This window comes from Oncorhynchus clarkii, chromosome 10, assembly GCF_045791955.1.
Source record: "Oncorhynchus clarkii lewisi isolate Uvic-CL-2024 chromosome 10, UVic_Ocla_1.0, whole genome shotgun sequence".
NCBI lineage: Eukaryota > Metazoa > Chordata > Actinopteri > Salmoniformes > Salmonidae > Oncorhynchus > Oncorhynchus clarkii.
This window is the reverse complement of record NC_092156.1, coordinates 67,587,407-67,611,820: the sequence shown is the minus strand read 5'-3', so window position 1 is coordinate 67,611,820 and position 24,414 is coordinate 67,587,407. Positions and strand designations below refer to the sequence as shown.

General features: G+C 42.8%; 1 protein-coding gene across 5 annotated transcripts in view; it reads right to left on the bottom strand.

The window, feature by feature from the left end:
• Positions 1–98: 98 nt before the first annotated feature.
• The window catches only part of LOC139419032 (type II inositol 3,4-bisphosphate 4-phosphatase-like), a 218,981-nt gene continuing 194,665 nt past the window's right edge, over positions 99–24,414 (bottom strand). For 3 of the 5 annotated variants that reach the window (XM_071168887.1, XM_071168885.1, XM_071168886.1), the window contains 8 exons: positions 21,778–21,953; positions 19,002–19,125; positions 15,993–16,119; positions 14,148–14,288; positions 11,963–12,060; positions 10,794–10,906; positions 9,383–9,537; positions 99–1,240 (listed from right to left, as the gene is read on the bottom strand). In XM_071168887.1, coding sequence (XP_071024988.1) covers positions 1,108–1,240; positions 9,383–9,537; positions 10,794–10,906; positions 11,963–12,060; positions 14,148–14,288; positions 15,993–16,119; positions 19,002–19,125; positions 21,778–21,953 — 1,067 coding nt within the window. In that variant the 3' untranslated portion in view covers positions 99–1,107. Of the gene's footprint in view, positions 1,241–4,083; positions 4,290–9,382; positions 9,538–10,793; positions 10,907–11,962; positions 12,061–14,147; positions 14,289–15,992; positions 16,120–19,001; positions 19,126–21,777; positions 21,954–24,414 lie in introns of those variants that run through there. The other 2 variants (XM_071168888.1, XM_071168884.1) reach the window with 1 other exon arrangement.

The window sequence follows — 24,414 nt, the reverse complement described above, 5'->3', positions numbered from 1 at the left end:
TGGACATTCCTGCCTCAGAGAGATCAACATCCATTGCCCTAATAAAATACAGACATTATGAAAAGATGAACACAGATATTAACATCCATCCCAAGCAATTGAATCAAATGTATTTTAATTAAATAAACAGGAATTGCAACACATTGCAAAGGGCAAACAAAGATATTTTACATACAGGAAGAGCTTTGGATGCTTTTGAATCCAAGACAGTGACCCTGAATAAAGCACAAAAACGGATTAAAAAGGATATAAAAATAAATATGATACAAAGGGGTTATGGTTTGGTTTTCAATTGACTGATTGTGGAGGGAAAATAAAGGAAAACAATATTTTTAAACAGAAGTAAAGTTACATACAGCATGTGATAGATATGGCAGTAATTCAACATATTTTGTGAGACACATTACGATTGAGTTATTGTACAAAAAAATATGAGGTGGTCGTAAAAGCAACCATGATTGAGAATGAGAGGAGAACATATTCATGGTTTTAAATTATATTTACAGTAAGCTCTCTCAGGCTCCTTAAGGGACAGACAGGTCTCTTATGTAGAAGGCTGAGGGAACATGAACAACAAGCTAAACTTGAAAGTCTGTTCAGCTTTTTCTCGAACTTAAAGAACCTCTCAAGGCTTCCTTCAAGCCACGTCTGATGCAAATGAGTTACTGTGTTGACTTTAAGGCATTTCAGAAACGGAGCATGAGAAAGTAGGCTCAATTGGCAAGCAACACGCTTCGCCGATATTACAAACGATGACTCAGCGAAGAAGAAAATGACAAAGGAATGCCTGAACAAGAATTACGGACAAACTTAACTCAGACAAAACAGTGTGTCCCGGCAACGTTGCGTAACATGGCCAATATCAGAAACACCTACAACCTTTCATTTATTTTTTACATCTGGACCAGCAGCACATGGCTATAGACTATTTCTATTGCTACTATATTTACTGCTTGGATTAGATTACGTCGGGAATCATATGGTTTGTTTTTTACACCGGCTGTGTCCTGTTTCCCTACACTTCTCCCAAAGCGTGCACATGCACACTCCCTGTGGAGGGTGGAGAATCAGGACGTAGCCATCTTAGTTCCTACATATAGGTTGGGTTCAGGAGTCAACCTTCCCATAGGTCCCCTCCGGCGGCCGGTAGATCTTGGGGAATGCCATCAGCTGCAGCATGTTGAAGGCATACTTCCGGCATTTAATATTCTTTTGCACATTCTCAATCCGACATCCCTCCCTGGTTTGGTGGTGTGGCCATGATGACAAAAAGGAGGGAAGAAGAATGAAATGAAATGATGAATAATCTTCTCAAAAAGGGGGTCTGTGTTTTGAGTATGGAAAACAACAACCAACAACTGAGTAACAGACGGACAGATGGGAAGCAGATGACAGACGGACAACAGTTAACTATGACAACAGTTAAGTATGACAACAGTTAAGTATCACCCGTAGGACAGCTAAGGTAAGGGACTGTACGTTATTCATAATAAGGAATACATGGAGAAAATCAGACCTCTCTGAAATTAAAATGGATGACCCTAATTTAGTCCAAATATATTTTCACTTGACCCTCCCTGAACGCTTGAAAAAAATGATCCGCCCTCTATCCAAAATAATAATTCAACGTAGTATAGCAGAGAACATGCCTACCTTTCCCCCCCACTCCTAGGACAGACCAGAGCCTTAGATATACAGATTGACAAACAGTTTTTTCACCTCGAGAGTGTTACATGGCAACATTGGGATTTTGATTGTGAGCTGGAAGGTCATGGGTTCGCAGACCACCATGGACAAGCTTACTCTCCTTATGGCCTCTCAATGGCCATGGAGCTCTTGGTGCAACATGATGCCCGTGCAAATGATTTAAAACTGGGTTTGTCAAACTACGTCTAGGGAGGGACAAACAACCAAAGTCCCAGCAATTCTGCAGCCTAGGCAAGATCAAAATGTGCCCCCTTCTGCCGCAGATAGAGGAAATATTACCAGAAATTCTCATGTGGTCCATTACATGACTATCTAACATTATTTGCCTATATCAGCCCATACTATATATATATACAGACTAGAGGGAGGGAGGAAGGGAGATCCAAGATAATTATCCACTAATAAAATCCAAACGAGTTGACAGAATTTGAAAATGATTCACTTGGACATGCTGCCAGGTATGGGATGTGCGCTACTGACTGAGCAGACATGGCTATGGACCGTTCTGTATTTATGGTTCGGATGCATGCAAAAATGTGCCTATTTACATTGACTGGAAATAAATATAGATAGGCGTCATTTATTTTATCTTGGCCTGCGAATCGCTTTCTCCAACTGGCTACACTGAGCTATGACACCAAACATCATAGTTTCTAAAATGAAGTACTGCAAGACAGCCTATCTATATTTATTTCCAGTCAATGTAAATAGGCACATTTTTGCATGCATCCGGACCATAAATTCAGAACGGTCCATAGCCATGTCTGCTCAGTCAGTAGCGCACATCCCATACCTGGCAGCATGTCCAAGTGAATCATTTTCAAATTCTGTCAACTCGTTTGGATTTTATTAGTGGATAATTCTCTTGGATCTCCCTTCCTCCCTCCCTCTAGTCTGTAAACATCCCATACCTGGCAAGTTAAGACTGAGAAATGTTTGTGCACTGTGCCTACACTGTCAGCTGAAATCACTCCTACACTCTGGGATCATTCCTACATTCTGGGATCATTCCTATTCCCTGGGATCGCTCCTACATTCTGGGATCATTCCTATTCCCTGGGATCGCTCCTACATTCTGGGATCATTCCTATTCCCTGGGATCGCTCCTACATTCTGGGATCATTCCTACAGTTGCTGTTTTAGAGACTGCTACTGCTATTCTGTCTAACCGCCTATACACACTAACAGCAGTCTAACCGCCTATACACACTAACAGCAGTCTAACCATCTAAACACACTAACAGCAGTCTAACCATCTAAACACACTAACAGCAGTCTAACCATCTAAACACACTAACAGCAGTCTAACCATCTAAACACACTAACAGCAGTCTAACCGCCTATACACACTAAGAGCAGTTTAACCGCATATACACTCTAACAGCAGTTTAACCGCCTATACACACTAACAGCAGTCTAACCATCTAAACACACTAACAGCAGTCTAACCGCCTATACACACTAACAGCAGTCTAACCATCTAAACACACTAACAGCAGTCTAACGGCCTATACACACTAACAGCAGTCTAACGGCCTATACACACTAACAGCAGTCTAACGGAGAGAGAGAAAACAACTGCTTTTGAAGTGTCCTGGAGCATATCACTACTGATTTATACGGCTCTATTTTTCCCGTGCTCATCAGAATCCTACTCTGCTCTACTTTAGAGTAGAGGGGGAGATAGTTGGAGTGGGGAAGAAGAGTGAGGGGGTTCCACTTCCACTATTCCAGAGGACATAGGAATCGTTGAAGAGATGTAGTACATTACTAAATGTAGAATCTTAGTAAATAAATCACAGTCTCTATGAAGAGGAGGGTCCCTCAACTGACAGGGGTCAACTGGAGGTTATGATAAGAACGTGCCTTCAAGCTGCTTGGAGTTTATACTGGAGTGTGTAACAGTGTGATCGGCTTCAGTTACGCTGTTAGCACTTTGGTACCTGTGCCAGAGCAGCCAACCAGAACGCAATGCTAGCTCTCAGAACGTTAGTTCTCGGTCATTGACATGAAGAGATAACTGTTTATCTCCAGTCCTTCTGATAGTATTATATGGCCAATGCTTTTGGTAGGGGAGAAAAAAGCCTCCAGGGTTCAACAGTATGGTATCTGTGAAAATAGAGAAAGCTAATATGTCTTAGCGGAGAGAATTTATTTTCTTAATCCCTTACATTCTAAATCGATTCCATCCTATCCTCAAGCCTGCTAGTCAGATTAACAGTCAAAAGCTTGTGTTTGATTGTACAAATTAAATCATGTATCCACCCAATTACCCTTTCAAAGCAAAATCAATTAAATCACACAAATTCCAGACTCCCTCCCTCCCAAAAAACAAGCTGCACAGACAAAAATCACCACCCGACGCACACAAGGTTAGTACATGGCATCGTCAGCAACTTTATTGATATTTTGCAAGCAGAAAAACAAGACTTAAAATTAACCACACGACCAGCAGGTGTGAGCTGACAAGCAGTAGGGCGATGGGGTAGAAGTGTCGCGAGGCCGGCTTGTTCTCCGCTACAGAGCACGCCGCCTCGGGGTCCGAATCCCACTGACACACTACTTCTCCCTGGGTGAGCCGACTGCAGGGCGCGGGGGCGAGGGGCGAGGTGGAGGAGGTGAGACAGAGAATAGACAGAAAGAACCGGTGGGTTAGTAAAGGAGAGGCCCCTGACATGGGCCAAAGACAACCAGCAAGCACGGCATGAATGGATGAATGGGTAAATGGAAAGATGAATGGATGAATGGGCAAATGGAAAGATGAATGGATGAATGGGTAAATGGAAAGATGAATGGATGAATGGGTAAATGGAAAGATTAATGGAAGAGTGTAAGAGTATGAAGGGAGCGAGTAGAGGCAGGCAAGATCATTTATGTGGATCTCTCCTCTTTCAATTATTTACTTGAAAATGATTTGGACAAAGCTTTGGATGCGTTCTGTTGCACCTGTTGATTTCATGTAGCCAACAGAAAGGGACATTAAAGATCTCAACCCAAAACTTAAGGAAATGTGATAAGCCTTACCCCCACATATCCAGAACAAGCCATAGTGAAACCAGACCGTTGTGCAGTTAGAATGTACACTTGGGTTCAGACTATGTCAATATGTCAACATACATGTTGGATAAAATAAGGGAACAGTGTCAGTATTGACAGAGAGATAGTCAAGCTTCATGAACATTTTATATTTATTTAACTAGGCAAGTCAGTTAAGAACAAATTCTTATTTACAATGACAGCCTAGGAACAGTGGGTTAACTGCCTTCTTCAGGGGCAGAAGCACCTGCAAGTTCCCGGACATTTCTGGGGGGAATGGCCCTAGCCCTCACCCTCCGATCCAATAGGTCCCAGACATGCTCAATAGGATTGAGATCCGGGCTCTTGACTGGCCATGGCCTGTCTTGCAGGAAATCAAGCATAGAAGGATGGGTATGGCTGGAGGCATTGTCATGCTGGAGGGTCATGTCAGGATGAGCCTGCAGGAAGGGTACCACATGAGGGAGGAGGATGTCTTCCCTGTAATGTACAGCATTGAGATTGCCTGAAATGACAACAAGCTTAGTCCGATGATGCTGTGACACACGGCCCCAGATCATGACAGAACCTCCACCTCCAAATCGATCCCGCTCCAGAGTACAGGCCTCGGTGTAAAGCTCATTCCTTTGACGATAAAAGCGACTCCGACCATCACCCCTGGTGAGACAAAAACGCGACTCGTCAGTGAAGAGCACTTTTTGCCAATCCTGTCTGGTCCAGCGACGGGGGCTTTGTGCCCGTAGGCAATGTTGATGCCGGTGATGTCTGGTGAGGACCTGCCTACAAGCCCTCAGTCCAGCCTCTCTCAGCCTATTGCGGACAGTCTGAGCACTGATGGAGGGGTGGTGCGTTCCTGGTGTAACTCGGGCAGTTGTTGCCATCCTGTACCGCAGGTGTGATGTTAAGACGTACCGATCCTGTGCAGGTGTTGTTACACGTGTTCTGTCACTGCGAGGATGATCATCTGTCCGTCCTGCCTCCCTGTAGCGCTGTCTTAGGCGTCTCACAGTACGGACATTGCAATTTATTGCCCTGGCCACATCTGCAGTCCTCATAACTCCTTGCAGCATGCTTAAGGCACGTTCACGCAGATGGGCAGGGACCCTGGGCATCTTTATTTTGGTGTTTTTCAGTGTCAGTAGAAAGGCCTCTTTAGTGTCCTAAGTTTTCATAACTGTGACCTTAATTGCCTACCGTCTGTAAGCTGTTAGTGTCTTAACGTCCGTTCCACAGGTGCATGTTAATTAATTGTTTATGGGTCATTGAAAAAGCATGTTTAAACCCTTTACAATGAAGATCTGTGAAGTTATTTGGATTTTTACGAATGATCTTTGAAAGATAGGGACCTGAAAAAGGGCCGTTTCTTTTTTTGCTGAGTTTTCGATTATTAGTAGGCACATAGTCTCTAATGATGATGCCATTTTATAGCCGTAGGCTTGTTGTAGAGCCGGTTTATTCTTGGACCGCTCCAAAGCCACAACACTGTCTAACCATTACCGGTTCTACAAGCCTCATAACGACCCTCGACATTATCAAAGCACTCCTTTTTCTCCAAACATACACCAGTTTTATCTAACAGTGTTTTAGAAATGACTTAGTTCTCTCAGACTCTTTAGTGATCATCTGAGCTGTATCTTTGTTGCCCTTGTCACATTTGTCGTTCTGCCCCTGAGCAAGGCAGTTAACCCACTGTTCCCCGGTTGCTGAAGACGTGGATGTCGATTAAGGCAGGCCCCCTGCAACTCTCTGATTCAGAGCGGTTGGGTTAAATGCGAAAGACACATTTCAGTTGAATACATTCAGTTGGACAACTGACTAGGTATCCCCCTTAGACGTGTGAACACACAGTGTATGCAGTTGCACACAGTGGGTGTGATAGCATTTCTGCAAGCAAAAAGACTGCCATTTGACTTCCTCAGATATTTGATCCACACTTTTTTACTCATGGGAATATCACTAACTAGCCACATTCAACTGAATGTTTACATTATGTGGTGCACAGTATACAGGCTATTCTGACAAAACTATGTTGAAAGAATGATCCATCATACTTAATTATCTCTATTTCTTGAACTGCATTGCTGGTTAAGGACTTGTAAGTAAGCATTTCACGGTAAAGTCTACACCTGTTATATTCAAATTTTATTTGATATTTACAGCTGCTCAGTACTAAAACGTATTTACTGAAGATTGATAGTTACCGGTCCAACTTTGCATAGACGGGTCAAGCCTACAGCTATCTTCCAGTGTCACTCTTTCTGAACCATCTTGACACTGGAACACATGGGAAAGCATATCCATTCTCAAGCTCTGATAATCACTCTTTGTTTGAGGTTGAATTTCATTAAATCCATTCGAGGGCAAAGTGCTGAAATTCTACAGTTGGTGCACAGATGAAACAAAGATTCCTTAGATACTCAAGCACCCAGAAACTCTTGTCAAGTTGCCCATCAAATCTGGGAAAGAATAGCTTGTATAAATTAAAGATGTCTATGAAGTCTATTCCAAGTGGGATGTGTTTTGTGTATAATACAAGCAACCACTTTGTCTTTACCACATACCAAATGTTTTCTTTCATTATTTATGACAAAACCGCTAACTAGTCAAATATAATTGACTGTTAAGACACAGTACCAGTCAAAAGTTTGGACACACCTGCTCATTCAAGGGTTTTTCTTTATTTTTACTATTCTATACTATCTTTACAGTCAATTGTATTCGGCTAGTGAAGACATCAAAACTATGAAATAACACATATGGAATCATGTAGTAACCAAAAAAAGTGTTAAACAAATCAAAATATATTTTATATTTGAGATTCTTCAAAGTAGCCACCCTTTGCCTTGATGACAGTTTTGCACACTCTTGGCATTCTCTCAACCAGCTTCACCTGCAATGTTTTTCCAACAGTCGAAGGAGTTTGCACTTTTGCTGGGTATTTGTTGGCTGCTTTTCCTTCACTCTGCGGTCCAACTCTCCTTCAAGACTGTTGGAAAAACATTCCAGGTGAAGCTGGTTGAGAGAATGCCAAGAGAGTGCAAAGAGAGAATCAAAGGTTACTACTTGATTCCATATGTGTTATTTCATAGTTGTCTTCACTAGCCAAATACAATTGACTGTTAAGATAGTTGTGGTGGGCCTCCCGAGTGGCGCAGTGGTCTAAGGCACTGCATCGCAGTGCTAGCTGTGCCACTAGAGATCCTGGTTCAAGTCCAGGCTCTGTTGCAGCCGGACACGACCGGGAGACCCATGGGGCGGTGCACAATTGGCCCAGCGTCGTCCGGGTTAGGGGAGGGTTTGGCCAGCAGGGATGTTTTTGTCCCATCGCGCACTAGCAACTCCTGTGGCGGGCCGTGCGCAGTGCACGCCGACACGGTCGCCAGGTGTATGGTGTTTCCTCCGACACATTGGTGCGGCTTGCTTCCAGCTTAAGCAGTGTAGCTTCGCTGGGTTGTGTTTCGGAGGACGCACAGCTCTCGACCTTCGCCTCTCCTGAGTACGTACGGAAGTTGCAGCGATGGGACAAGACTGTAACTACCAATTGGATACCACAAAATTGGGGAGAAAAAGGGGTATAATTAAATAAATAAATATAACAAAAGATGGTTGTGGTGATCATGTGTTCTTCTGCCAAACTTTTCTGTTGACAGAATTGTACGCTCTCATCTCTAGGTCACATGGTTGAGGGCTTCTGACATCACGAGGACAGACAGTAGAGAGGGTGATTATGGGAATGTGCCTGGGTGACATCATGATGCACCATCAAATGCTGTAGAAATGCTATATTAGGTTATCACTGATGTCACAACATTGGATAGGTGACAACATGGGTTCCTTTAGATACAGCACTGTAGCTTTCACCCACCCAGTCACATCAGATCAGTGATTTCTTTGAGAGAAGGAAGGGAGGGAATGACACATTTCTAAAGTATTCAAGCAGGGCCCATGCCAAGATACGACGTGGCTCTGATGTGAACTTTGACCAAGTCAGATGGGATGAGGCAGGCTATCAGGGCGGGGGCGTGGCTTCTGATACCAACTAGGGGTGGTGAAATGGCTGGTGCCAGTGAACAGTGTGATAGACATGCTGCTGCGTGTTTGCGCATGCCACTGAGCTCCATAGCCAGTTGGCAGCCACAGATCGATCAGCAGGATGTTTGCCACTTCCTCTGTCCTTTCAAACATTAGTTACTTTTCACAATGAGGGAATATTGGCATATGTAGAGCCTGGAGTTTTCCCCAGTGAGGTTGGTTACTTAGTCAGGAAAGACTCCTGGAGCTTATTATAATTAGGACCAGGAGTTTTCCTGGCCCGGTTACCCAATCTACTTCAGGGCCCAGAGACATAAAGGGGAATCTCAAAAGTCTGTCTCTGATTCCTTCGGTAGACCTCCTCCCATTCACTCACCACCACGACCACCTCAAAACATTAGAGGGAAGTGATGCAAGCAGCAGTGGAGCAGATTAGAGGTTCCTGTCCTCAGATTTCCCCTTCAATGCTCCCTTCCCACTCCATTCCTTCCTTTTGAGAATGAGGCAAGGAGAGAAAATGCGAGGAGAGAGAACGCGAGGAGCCCTACTATAAATCAGGAAATAACTTTAAAGACCTCTCCCCCAAAGTTGAGTTTCTCTCTCTCACCTCCGCATGCAGTCCAGGGCTCGTATGAAGTAATCCTTGTTGAGCTGGTGCTCGTCTCTCAGCAGGGCACACTGCTCCAGGGTTACAGACATCGACGTCCTGTCTTTGGCACTTTTACAGCTGGTGAACCTGATCCCGTTCAGCCGTCGGCAGATCTGGACCAAGGGAGAAACACCTCAATAACGTAAACAAAAACAAACTATTTTAAACATAATGCATAACTGAAAACTACTCTGACTGTGAGGTAGAATTGGGAAGAAAAGTACCCTGGAAACTCCACTGGGAATTCAATGAAAACATGTTTTTGTTCTTATGAAAATAATTTTCACTTCGAAAGTGAAAGCATTCTATGCAGATGCTTACAGTGGGGCAAAAAAGTATTTAGTCAGCCACCAATTGTGCAAGTTCTCCCACTTAAAAAGATGAGAGAGGCCTGTAATTTTCATCATAGGTACACTTCAACTATGACAGACAAAATGAGAAAATAAAATCCAGAAAATCACATTGTAGGACTTTTAATGAATTTATTTGCAAATTCTCACCCCGTGGGGTCAAAATGATCACAAGAACGGTGAGCAAAAATCCCAGAACCACACGGGGGGACCTAGTGAATCACCTGCTGAGAGCTGGGACCAAAGTAACAAAGCCTACCATCAGTAACACTACGCCGCCAGGGACTCAAATCCTTTCTCATTTTGTCTGTCATAGTTGAAGTGTACCTATGATGAAAATTACAGGCCTCTCATCTTTTTAAGTGGGAGAACTTGCACAATTGGTGGCTGACTAAATACTTTTTTGCCCCACTGTATATGATGTTTCCCAGACTTCTTTTTCAGGCGCAGCTAATTCCTTTTCAGGCTCAGCTAATTCCAGAGACCAGGGAGGGAAAGAGAAGGATGCTCATAGTTACAACCAGAAGAGATCTGCTTTCATTTTCCAAAGACTGTCTGAAGTCTTTGGAAATACCAGAGGAATAATTAGCCGTAAAGGAATGTGTGTGTTCAACCTTTACTCCTTTATCAATAGTGTTATTAATCATGTGTGTGTGGGGTTCCGAATTGGTTTGGCTGGATACAGTATATGATATAAATCGGTCAAGTGTAGCTTCCATTGCTGCTCTATGCCTACTTATGTCATTAGGTAATCGGATGCCCATTCTCTGGGAGATTTCCCCTAAATCCTCAGGGTTATTTGGAGCCTTGCACGGTCTTCTGCCAGATGTCGAATATGCTTATGAAGTCTTCATTGTAGCAGGTGCATTGTATTCACAAGTTCAAAACCTCTCCTCAGGGCACCAACGTATCAACCTCCATATGTAGGGACATGAGCAGGCTGACAAGTTTGCATGAATGACGTCAAGCCAGACGTATAAGAATGGATCCACTTGTTATATATCTTATTCTATCCTCACCGTTCCAGCGAGCCACAGTATCTCCACATTCTTTCTCTTCTTCGTCACTACATTCTGGCCCAGGGTTCCGAGTAAATCTTTCAAGTCCATCTGCGTTTGAAAACATGGCAGACCTGTGAAAGGAAACGAAACGCGAGTTGGCTTTGGTCGGTTCATTTGGCTGCTCGACAGCGCTGTAACAGGAAGGAGTTGTGTGTGTGTGTGTGTGTGTGTGTGTGTGTGTGTGTGTGTTCATGCGACAGGAAGGATGCAGTTATTGAAAATATACGGTACACTGACAACGAGAATGAGGGTATCTATGGAAACTACTACAAACGTATATCTCTGTTGTCGTGTATCTGTCTGCAAATCTGACCCACATGGGTGTATTTTACAGGAGCTGAATCGATGGTAGACGGGAAATACTGGTGTGTGTGTGTGTGTTGGACTGTAAAATAAAGACACATTATATCTTATGTCTGTAATAAAACTACACTGAGTGTACAAAACATTATGCTCTTTCCATGACATAGACTGACCAGGTGAATCCAGGTGAAAGCTATGATCCCTTATTGATGTTACTTGTTAAATCCACTTCAATCAGTGTAGATGAAGGGGAGTAGACAGGTTAAAGAAGGATTTCTAAGCCTTGAGACAATTGAGACATGGATTGTGTTTGTGTGCCATTCAGAGGGTGAATGGGCAAGACAAAATATTGAAGTGCCTTTGAACGGGGGATGGAATTATGTGCCAGGCGCACCGGTTTGTGTCAAGAACTGGAAGGTTTCAACAGTTTCCCGTGTGTATTAAGAATGGTCCACCACCCAAAGGACATCCAGCCAACTTGACACCTGTGGGAAGCATTGGAGTTAACATGAGCCAGCATCCCTGAGGAACGCTTTCGACACCTTGTAGAGTCCATGCCCGACGAATTGAAGCTGTTCTGAGGGCAAAAGGCGGGGAGTGCAATTCAATATTAGGAAGATGTTCTTAATGCTTTGTACACTCAGTGTATGTTGCTTATATACAAATGGGCATGGATCGTTACAATATACAGAACTCATTTTCTTCTGTGGGATGAAGTCAATATGTGTTCTATAAAAAAGCAAGATGGATACTATTGCATGATGATTGATGACATTTCTATACTTCTGATGTTTTGATGTGCATGTGGCAGTTGATGCACTTACATTCTGATGGCACCTTATCGCTTAGTGATTTGTAATAACTGTCTAAAATCTCAAAGTTCCTCTGGTTTATCCTCTCTTGCAAAGAGATGTCTCCAAATCTGTACAGGGAGAAAGAGAACATGAAAGGACAAGTTAATCTGTACAGGGAGAAAGAGAACATGAAAGGACAAATTAATCTGTACAGGGAGAATGAGAACATGAAAGGACAAGTTAATCTGTACAGGGAGAATGAGAACATGAAAGGACAAGTTAATCTGTACAGGGAGAAAGAGAACATGAAAGGACAAATTAATCTGTACAGGGAGAATGAGAACATGAAAGGACAAGTTAATCTGTACAGGGAGAAAGAGAACATGAAAGGACAAGTTAATCTGTACAGGGAGAAAGAGAACATGAAAGGACAAGTTAATCTGTACAGGGAGAATGAGAACATGAAAGGACAAGTTAATCTGTACAGGGAGAAAGAGAACATGAAAGGACAAGTTAATCTGTACAGGGAGAATGAGAACATGAAAGGACAAGTTAATCTGTACAGGGAGAATGAGAACATGAAAGGACAAGTTAATCTGTACAGGGAGAAAGAGAACATGAAAGGACAAGTTAATCTGTACAGGGAGAATGAGAACATGAAAGGACAAGTTAATCTGTACAGGGAGAAAGAGAACATGAAAGGACAAGTTAATCTGTACAGGGAGAATGAGAACATGAAAGGACAAGTTAATCTGTACAGGGAGAATGAGAACATGAAAGGACAAGTTAATCTGTACAGGGAGAATGAGAACATGAAAGGACAAGTTAATCTGTACAGGGAGAATGAGAACATGAAAGGACAAGTTAATCTGTACAGGGAGAAAGAGAACATGAAAGGACAAGTTAATCTGTACAGGGAGAAAGAGAACATGAAAGGACAAATTAATCTGTACAGAGAGAATGAGAACATGAAAGGACAAGTTAATCTGTACAGGGAGAATGAGAACATGAAAGGACAAGTTAATCTGTACAGGGAGAAAGAGAACATGAAAGGACAAATTAATCTGTACAGAGAACCTGAAAGGACAAATTAATCTGTACAGAGAACCTGAAAGGACAAATTAATCTGTACAGAGAACCTGAAAGGACAAATTAATCTGTACAGAGAACCTGAAAGGACAAATTAATCTGTACAGAGAACCTGAAAGGACAAATTAATCTGTACAGAGAACCTGAAAGGACAAATTAATCTGTACAGAGAACCTGAAAGGACAAATTAATCTGTACAGAGAACCTGAAAGGACAAATTAATCTGTACAGAGAACCTGAAAGGACAAATTAATCTGTACAGGGAGAAAGAGAACAAGTCTACAGTAAACCTGTTGTCCCCCATGAATGACAGAGCGCTCCTTCTTATGTCAGTTAGTGACAATTATTGCATCATTTCATTTTAAGTACCGAAATGATATAGGTTGTTATGGGAGATATGCTTGTTCAAAGTTTGGTAGGGGATAAAAGTCTAATTAGCAGAAAAACCAATGGGCGGAGCTTATAGGTCCTTATGAGAAACTTGTTGGTCATGAGAGGCTGCATATATGAATCACATTTTATGACGGAACAGGAGACATGCTTGTGCAATTTGGAATGTCAGTTGATTACTATAGCACCCCCCGGTACGGCAATCAGTGTGATTTTGTAAATGCCGGATCTCTATGGCATGGCGCATCATTCACCAAAAGAAGGAGATATCACAGACTTGGGTGAAAGTTACGGGTCAGTGAGACTGATCGCGTGACTTAGGTCTGGCAGTCTTGAAATGATTGCAATACATTACCACTAACACAGTTTCTTTCTGAATGTGAGCCTAACATCATGGCCACAATATCCTGTCTCAAACCAGGCTTACTGGCTGGATAGAAACAATCCTATTCGATGCTCCAAAGGCGATAACATTACACTGGGTGACAATGACCTTGGGAGCATGATGGGAAATGACTATAGACAACATTATCTCATCCAAAACAAATGTTTTTTCTCCCATAGTGTGTAACAGAAGAAACTGAGGGATCGGGGGAAAAAAGGCTGGTTGACTGAACTTCTACTTCAGTCAAAATGTCACTTAATCATGAACTGATGTCAATGGGAGAATAAGTGAACATTTGTAACTAAAGTGGAAGATATGATTCGCCCGTAAAAGAGAAAAGTGTTCCGGTACCTGTCTGCTATTGTCTGCTGTTCGTTGATTCCCACGTTGAAGAGCACCGGGTAAACCTGCAACGCCTTGCCCTCTTTGATCTCATGGGGTAACGTCTGGAAGGCCAGCCGTGGTAATGGCACTTCTACAGTATAATGGTCGCTAGAGGGAGGTAGGCGGGAGGGAGAGAGGGAAGGAGAGAGGGATAGGAAGGGAGAATGGGAGGAGGGGAAAGAGAGAGAGTTGGAGGTACGAAGGAAGGAAGGAAGGAAGGAAGGAAGGAAGGAAGGAAGGAAGGAAGGAAGGAAGGAAGGAAGGAAGGAAGGAAGGAAGGAAGGAAGGAAGGAAGGGTGAAAGAGAAAGTGTAAACAGAGATTTGATATGCGTGGACACCAAGACATCACATACCAACTTTGAAGCACTTCTCACCCATTCTTTTAACACTTCAAATCTGAGCACAAGCCTGAACAGAGGCTTGGTGGAGTCTGAAGTTACAGTAAGTAGGATGGCGTGATGTCCACACAACTTTCACTGGGCCTTGACATGGTACTGATTGGTCTGATAGTATTACATTACTATTTATTACCCATCTGACAGGTTTACTGGTTAACAGCACACGTCAGCATTGAGACAAATGTGTTGCTACTCCCGTTACTGAGATACAGGATCAGTTGTTTAAACAAACACAGTCAGGCTTCAGTGGGATATTTAGCCTGGATAACAGGAAATGGCTCACTGTAAGTCGTGTGGAAGCTAACCTATTCATTATTGTCAGATGGAAAATAAATGTTTTTAAGGACTTTTCAACCCTGTCTACTGCTTTTGGAATAATTAGACTACCATCTACACCACCTCAATCAGTAGGTAGAATTGGTGAAATAGGAAAAGCTGAATCTCGGTTAACCCAGAACTAAAGTCTCATGTAATTGGTCAGCTGCTCGATTAAGTTCTGGGTCCATACGTGTTAAGAGAAGAGATGCTAGAACGAGGAGCGGAACCAGAACGAGGAGCTCCACCCTGTCTTTTTGCAAGTTACAGGCCAAATGTGCCCTCCCCTTTCTTTTTTTCTCTCCCCAATTTCGTGGTATCCAATTGGTAGTAGTAACAGACTTGTCTCATCGCTGCATTCCCGTACGGACTCGGGAGAGGCGAAGGTCGAGAGCCATGCGTCCTCCGAAACACAACGCAACCAAGCCGTACTGCTTCTTGACACAGTGCACATCCAACCCGGAAGCCACCAATGTGTCGGAGGAAACACCGTACACCTGGCGACCTGGTCAGCGTGCACTGCGCCCGGCCCACCACAGGAGTCGCTAGTGCACAATGAGACAAGGATATCCCTGCCGGCCAAACCCTCCCTAACGACGCTGGGCCAATTTTGCGCCGCCCCATGGGCCTCCCGGTCGCGTCCGGCTGCGACAGAGCCTGGGCTCAAACCCAGAATCTCTGGTGGCACAGCTACTACTGCACCAGTAGTCTAAGGACTACTTAGACGCACTCCCCTTTCTAAATTTGAAAGATGCTAACACCTGCGAAATTGTGATTTTCCAAATGACCAGTGACGAAAAACCCAAACACAGCAACTACTGCTACTACATTATCCCACCCATCCCATTTCTTCCCGACAGATTACACGGTACCAGTTATGTTTACGGAGATCTGTCCAAGAGAGAATAGGAAAAACTATACACCTGAAAAAACAATTTGCCATGTTGGATCAATAATAATGTATTACTCTGTATTACAGTATGATATGATGTATGAAGTCCCCAAGCTAATCTAAAAAAAAAAACTATTTCACACTATGTAATCTCCCATGTAATGACAAAACCACTGGTTAAAGGATGCTGGGTAATAGAGTCTCACCGCCTGCCGATGACTACAGGTTGCAGGTCACAGGGGTCGTCTGTCTTGGCCTGGGTGATCTTGAAGGCCACCCGGTGCAGGTCTGAGATGCCCACCTCCATGTCTTCCAGCATGCCAATCTCCTCACCTGTAACAGCAGCCCCAATTAGTCAATTAGAGGTTACTTCCTGTTCGCTTGAAGTAGACAATCTGTTCTGGTCATAGTAGGAGAAATACACTGGGCAACAAAACGGGCAATAGGGCCAATTTGCATAAAACACCTTAAGGGAAATGAGGGGAAAATTAACTTAAAGTTTCCTGAACTTTAAGTCACTGGCACAAATAATTTTACGGTGAATTCCCCCTAAAAGTAAGTGAAAAGTTAAGGGTGCCCATGAGGTCCATAACTGCTTAATTCAGTATGGATATCAATGTAAACAGCATTTAGGGAGGTGAGTGTTGCTTAAATCTGCCCTGGTTACAAAAGGAAAACATCAACCAGCTAGCTACTTCGCTAAACAATGGAAGATGAACAATTCATAGTTACAAAGCTATCTGGCTAGTTAGCTAGATACAGTGCCTTGCGAAAGTATTCGGCCCCCTTGAACTTTGCGACCTTTTGCCACATTTCAGGCTTCAAACATAAAGATATAAAACTGTATTTTTTTGTGAAGAATCAACAACAAGTGGGACACAATCATGAAGTAGAACGACATTTATTGGATATTTCAAACTTTTTTAACAAATCAAAAACTGAAGAATTGGGCGTGCAAAATTATTCAGCCCCTTTACTTTCAGTGCAGCAAACTCTCTCCAGAAGTTCAGTGAGGATCTCTGAATGATCCAATGTTGACCTAAATGACTAATGATGATAAATACAATCCAACCTGTGTGTAATCAAGTCTCCGTATAAATGCACCTGCACTGTGATAGTCTCAGAGGTCCGTTAAAAGCGCAGAGAGCATCATGAAGAACAAGGAACACACCAGGCAGGTCCGAGATACTGTTGTGAAGAAGTTTAAAGCCGGATTTGGATACAAAAAGATTTCCCAAGCTTTAAACATCCCAAGGAGCACTGTGCAAGCGATAATATTGAAATGGAAGGAGTATCAGACCACTGCAAATCTACCAAGACCTGGCCGTCCCTCTAAACTTTCAGCTCATACAAGGAGAAGACTGATCTGAGATGCAGCCAAGAGGCCCATGATCACTCTGGATGAACTGCAGAGATCTACAGCTGAGGTGGGAGACTCTGTCCATAGGACAACAATCAGTAGTATATTGCACAAATCTGGCCTTTATGGAAGAGTGGCAAGAAGAAAGCCATTTCTTAAAGATATCCATAAAAAGTGTCATTTAAAGTTTGCCACAAGCCACCTGGGAGACATACCAAACATGTGGAAGAAGGTGCTCTGGTCAGATGAAACCAAAATTGAACTTTTTGGCAACAATGCAAAACGTTATGTTTGGCGTAAAAGCAACACAGCTGAACACACCATCCCCACTGTCAAACATGGTGGTGGCAGCATCATGGTTTGGGCCTGCTTTTCTTCAGCAGGGACAGGGAAGATGGTTAAAATTGATGGGAAGATGGATGGAGCCAAATACAGGACCATTCTGGAAGAAAACCTGATGGAGTTTGCAAAAGACCTGAGACTGGGACGGAGATTTGTCTTCCAACAAGACAATGATCCAAAACATAAAGCAAAATCTACAATGGAATGGTTCAAAAATAAACATATCCAGGTGTTAGAATGGCCAAGTCAAAGTCCAGACCTGAATCCAATCGAGAATCTGTGGAAAGAACTGAAAACTGCTGTTCACAAATGCTCTCCATCCAACCTCACTGAGCTTGAGCTGTTTTGCAAGGAGAAATGGGAAAAAATGTCAGTCTCTCGATGTGCAAAACTGATAGAGACATACCCCAAGCGACTTACAGCTGTAATCGCAGCAAAAGGTGGCGCTACAAAGTATTAACTTAAGGGGGTTGAATAATTTTGCACGCCCAATTCTTCAGTTTTTGATTTGTTAAAAAAGTGTGAAATATCCAATAAATGTTGTTCTACTTCATGATTGTGTCCCACTTGTTGTTGATTCTTCACAAAAAAATACAGTTTTATATCTTTATGTTTGAAGCCTGAAATGTGGCAAAAGGTCGCAAAGTTCAAGGGGGCCGAATACTTTCGCAAGGCACTGTACTCTGTAAACTAGCTTGACATACTAGAAAGTAATATAAACAAGTTCAGAAGAAAGTAACTACATGAAAAGTGGTTCGTTATCGTAGAAGTTCTCTCTCTTTGATGAGACTTTTAGTCAGTGAATCAGGCCGTCTCCATGGTAACCAGATAATCTGTCTGCAGTACATGCCTTCAAACTATCCCTTAGAAAAATGTACCATGGTACCACTATGGTACTTTCATTCATAACCATGGTAACCTTATTGTATCTTCACTAATACCATGGTACATTCTTAATCTCGGAAATGTACCATGGTTTTAGCCTTGAAGTATGATGGTACCACCATGAAATTACCATTGTACCTAAATATGACCATGGTATTTCATAATTTATACCATGGTATAGATCTGAATCATGGAAATGTACCATGGTTATAGCTTTGAAGGATGATGGTACTGCCATGCACCTAAATAATACCATGGTATTGCCTAATTTATACAATGGTATAGATGTGGATCATGGAAATATAATGGTTTTAAACTGCATTACACATTCTATCATGGTAATGCACAATTATGACAAATGGTACAAAATATTATCAAATGGTACCATCTTTATTAACTGTGCATTACTGTATAAAAGCATGTTATACAACTTCCTTTACTCTTTGTTAATCTTGAAGGACCTTTCAAATTGGGAAATCCTTTAGGTAAAAGTCACCTTTAGACACATATCTCAGATGAGCTTACCTTCTCTCAACCCTAAACTCCACTGTTAGGGGTGGAAATGCAAAAAACAGACCTTAGATCAGTGTGTAAGACAGTTGACCTTTGACCCTACTAGAGTACTCACTGTAGGTGCTTAGCAGGCTTTCAAACTGTGCCACCAGGCCCACTAGGTGGAGCTGCCTGAGGAAGCCCTTATCCTCCATCCCCGCGTACAGCCTCATGACGAAACCACACGCCAACGCAGCTAGCTGCACACACACACACACACACACACACACACACACACACACAGGGTTCAATCATAAAGCAACACGGCACATCGTCAGGTTTCAATCAAAAAGCAACACGGCACACTACATAATTTATTCACATCATCCACTTATATTATTATCTCTGTATCCAGTTGGGCAAAGGGTAAGGCATTCACACTAGGGCAGTCCCCACCCCAAAAAAAACCTTGGTCGACCAAAAGTCGTCTGTTCTTTCGACCAATCAATTGGTCTACATTTCTTTACGTGTATTTTTCCATATAAAAGGCACAACCCTATGTGTTTCAATAAAATCAACTATATGCATTGAGCTTGTCTGATGCTTTAAGCTTACTGTTTGATTAAATAACACACTAATTACTCAAGAGGGAGCCAAATATCTAGCTAACCAGGAGAAAAAAAACTTAACCTGACCCAACCATTCTCTCGCTCCTGCTGGCTTTCGCAGATTCGTCCGTTACTCTCATGAAGTTGCCGGTAATATGCTACACGAGGAGCCTGCAACCTTTCTCATGTGGAATGCCATTTTTTCTTACCCTTTCTACTGATCTGTGTGCCAGTTATAGTTATTCTATGCACATTTACGAGGAAGACCTTCATTTAATTTATAATAGCATCTTCATTGCAGGCCGCAGATAGAAAATATCATGATAAAAAAATATCCTATAAATCACATTGGCTATGCATTGCCTGTCTGCAACGAACTTGAAACATTGTATCAACTATTAACTTGGTCTGGCTGGAAGCTAATGCTAGGGAACTTGCAACATTGTATAAAATATTCTGGGGCCCTTAGAGTTTCCAGTGAGCTCGAGACAGACACAGCTGTAGGGTATTTGCGCACGGGATAAGATGCAGTGCTTGACTTGGGCAGGAGCTCACCGGAGCTAGTAGCAGCACCTAGAATGTTCTAATACTTGCGAATATTATGTCAAAAGTATTGTGGAGCTCCTGCACCTAAATATAAAACAGTAGCAGCACCCAAAATGAGTACCGGAACCTATTTCAGTCCAAGTCAAGCACTGATAAGGAGTAATCAGGTAGGCCTATTTTATGATGTTTCCACTGGATCAGAGCACGACATTTTTCCCTTTCACGCTGAGCAGTTACCAAAAGGGAGAGAGCTGGAAAGATTTTTCAAATACATTGAGGAACTTGTGTCATTCTCAACGGATGTAAAACAAAAAAAAGACAGTTTGCTTGCTGTTTGAGGTGAAGAAAACATTACTTTGAGAAGCTCCACAGCTCATTAGGGGTGGTGTATTAAGCCAATCAGAAATACTATCAGATCCCCAAATGGGCACATTTATATGCCTACATTTGCAGGCGTATATACTTCTATGCACAATCAGATGCGCGTCCTTACTCAACATGGACAGGAACGCTCCAAACAAAAGACAATGAATAAATTGAATAGGCAAAACTGTTCAATGGAATGAAATGAACCAAAATGTGTTTCTCAGTGTAGCACAGGTTGTGTGCTCTGCAAACAATGAGAACAGGAAGACTGGAATAATAATATATTGGATGCATTAACAGAAATGACCATAACCAAACAAACATTGTATATTAGACACTAACAACCAACCGTAAACAATTCACACAATGAAGTTGAGATAAATTAATGTGCACAAATTGGCGGGAGAGAGCTCATTCTGGAGAGAGAAGTGCATTGTGCATCTGGGTTCTGCATGGTCAATCCGATGTCTGCATTGGCCATGCAGCATTTACGGTGATATGGCCTCTGCAGAAGTCAGGACATTCATACTTCTTGATCTTCACGGAGCAGTGAAGAGCTGTTGTGAAGGAAGTTGTCAAGGAAGTGAGTGTGTGTTTATACAGGGTGTACCGGCCCCAACTACCGTCAACCAATCATGTCAATGCAGAGCTATACAGAGCCCTCTACATTGTTACAGCATTTAAGAGGTGCATGGCGATGTGGTACAGAGCTCGACTTGGCCTCTGCGTGCCTCTGGAGGCTCCATAATTGCCTCCGACCACATTTTCAGATCAAACATACATTGGCTTTTAGTCTAGGCCTTCGCAATGGGTTAGTTCACTGAGATGGGCACAATTATATTTGACTTTGTGTAATTACAGAAACCCTAAATGCAGAGGCCCATGTCATTCCAGTCAACTAATGGGGTTCAGCCCTAATGCACACAAAAGCCTACCGCCCAACTGTGGACTGAGTTGACCCCCTGCTGCAGAGATTATGTATGGAACATTATGCCATCCTAAGGCATTATCAGCTGATAAAAGACATGTTTATCTAGGTCACAAGGTAATTCAAACAACCTCTGAATGTAATTTTCCTGCAAGTAGTCTGAGCTGCTGCCGTATCAGTTTCAAAGACTTGCTGGATCACTTCCAATTACTGCATATGTTAGGATTAGGAGCTGTGTTTCAGTAGAAACATAGTCAGGGAAATGCTAACTAATCTCTTGTGTAAATTATGTAAACAAACACATGCCGTTGAATGGTGGTTTGATACTGTACATCATAACTAGCTTCCTAACAGCTGAAAAACGTTGGCATTGGTTAAAGAGCCTTGACATGACAAATCAATTGCACCAAATATCTATAGGCTGTTTCCAAAGTGGAGTCCTCATTTCACAGGTGGCCACCTACCGCCTGACTGAAGACCACATCCCTCCTCTGCTTGAGGAACAGTCCCTGGGGGATGCTGCAGGCCGCCTCCTGCAGCAGGACGAAGGTCATGGCCCTCCTGGCCCGCACCACCACCTCCGCGACGCACTCCTTCAACCTCACCACCAGAGGGCAGAGCTGCTCTCGCCAATCCCCTTCTGCAACATACAGAGAGATATGACAGGAGAAGACATATATATATATATATATATATATATATACATATGAGAACCATATATTGCAGTTTATGTTGGAATCTTGATGTGTCCTGATTTCTCTACATCTTTAGTTGTGCTGATTAAGGAGCCTAGAAATGCATCAGCATTAAATGAAAATGAAAATGTTAAGTTGCCATCCTGAAGAATGTTTCAAAACTTCAGTTACGGTATGTTCTCCAAGGACTGAAAACCCTTTCAGTGGTCTGTTTAAATGTTTGAGAAATGTTTTGCAGCTGGTTGCAGCTCTAACACTCTAATTTAGTTACATATTTCTTATAAGATAGATCATTGTTTGTTCATAGTTTGGACAGTTTGTTTAGCTTCTAGGGTCTCCAATTTATAAACAATTGTGGATTCAAAACATATCTGAAGCAAACATATGTCAAACATCAGTGGGGTCAAGGCAGAAAGTCCATCCAGCTTTAGTGAGGTTTGAGAAGGTAGGGGAATGTAGTGGTCAAGTGGAGTGAACCCAAGAGGCTGGCGTTTCATAATGACTGTTGGATACTGCAGTATGAACCCAAGAGGCTGGCGTTTCATAATGACTGTTGGATACTGCAGTATGAACCCAAGAGGCTGGCGTTTCATAATGACTGTTGGATACTGCAGTATGAACCCAAGAGGCTGGCGTTTCATAATGACTGTTGGATACTGCAGTATGAACCCAAGAGTCTGGTGTTTCATAATGCCTGTTGGATACTGCAGTAGGAACCCAAGAGGCTGGCGTTTCATAATGACTGTTGGATACTACAGTATGAACCAAAGAGACTGGTGTTTCATAATGACTGCTGGATACTGCAGTATGAACCAAAGAGACTGGTGTTTCATAATGACTGTTGGATACTGCAGTATGAACCCAAGAGGCTGGCGTTTCATAATGACTGTTGGATACTGCAGTATGAACCCAAGAGACTGGTGTTTCATAATGCCTGTTGGATACTGCAGTAGGAACCCAAGAGACTGGTGTTTCATAATGACTGTTGGATACTGCAGTATGAATCCAAGAGGCTGGCGTTTCATAATGACTGTTGGATACTGCAGTATGAACCCAAGAGGCTGGTGTTTCATAATGACTGTTGGATACTGCAGTATGAACCCAAGAGACTGGTGTTTCATAATGACTGTTGGATACTGCAGTATGAACCCAAGAGGCTGGCGTTTCATAATGACTGTTGGATACTGCAGTATGAACCCAAGAGGCTGGCGTTTCATAATGACTGTTGGATACTGCAGTATGAACCCAAGAGGCTGGTGTTTCATAATGCCTGTTGGATACTGCAGTATGAACCCAAGAGGCTGGTGTTTCATAATGACTGTTGGATACTGCAGTATGAACCCAAGAGGCTGGCGTTTCATAATGACTGTTGGATACTGCAGTATGAACCCAAGAGGCTGGCGTTTCAAAATGACTGTTGGATACTGCAGTATGAACCCAAGAGGCTGGCGTTTCATAATGACTGTTGGATACTGCAGTATGAACCCAAGAGGCTGGTGTTTCATAATGACTGTTGGATACTGCAGTATGAACCAAAGAGGCTGGCGTTTCATAATGACTGTTGGATACTGCAGTATGAACCAAAGAGACTGGTGTTTCATAATGACTGTTGGATACTGCAGTATGAACCCAAGAGGCTGGCGTTTCATAATGACTGTTGGATACTGCAGTATGAACCCAAGAGGCTGGCGTTTCATAATGACTGTTGGATACTGCAGTATGAACCCAAGAGGCTGGTGTTTCATAATGCCTGTTGGATACTGCAGTATGAACCCAAGAGGCTGGTGTTTCATAATGCCTGTTGGATACTGCAGTATGAACCCAAGAGGCTGGTGTTTCATAATGACTGTTGGATACTGCAGTATGAACCCAAGAGGCTGGTGTTTCATAATGACTGTTGGATACTGCAGTATGAACCAAAGAGACTGGTGTTTCATAATGACTGTTGGATACTGCAGTATGAACCCAAGAGGCTGGTGTTTCATAATGACTGTTGGATACTGCAGTATGAACCAAAGAGACTGGTGTTTCATAATGACTGTTGGATACTGCAGTATGAACCAAAGAGGCTGGTGTTTCATAATGACTGTTGGATACTGCAGTATGAACCCAAGAGGCTGGCGTTTCATAATGACTGTTGGATACTGCAGTATGAACCCAAGAGGCTGGCGTTTCATAATGACTGTTGGATACTGCAGTATGAACCCAAGAGGCTGGTGTTTCATAATGACTGTTGGATACTGCAGTATGAACCCAAGAGGCTGGCGTTTCATAATGACTGTTGGATACTGCAGTATGAACCCAAGAGGCTGGCGTTTCATAATGACTGTTGGATACTGCAGTATGAACCCAAGAGGCTGGCGTTTCATAATGACTGTTGGATACTGCAGTATGAACCCAAGAGGC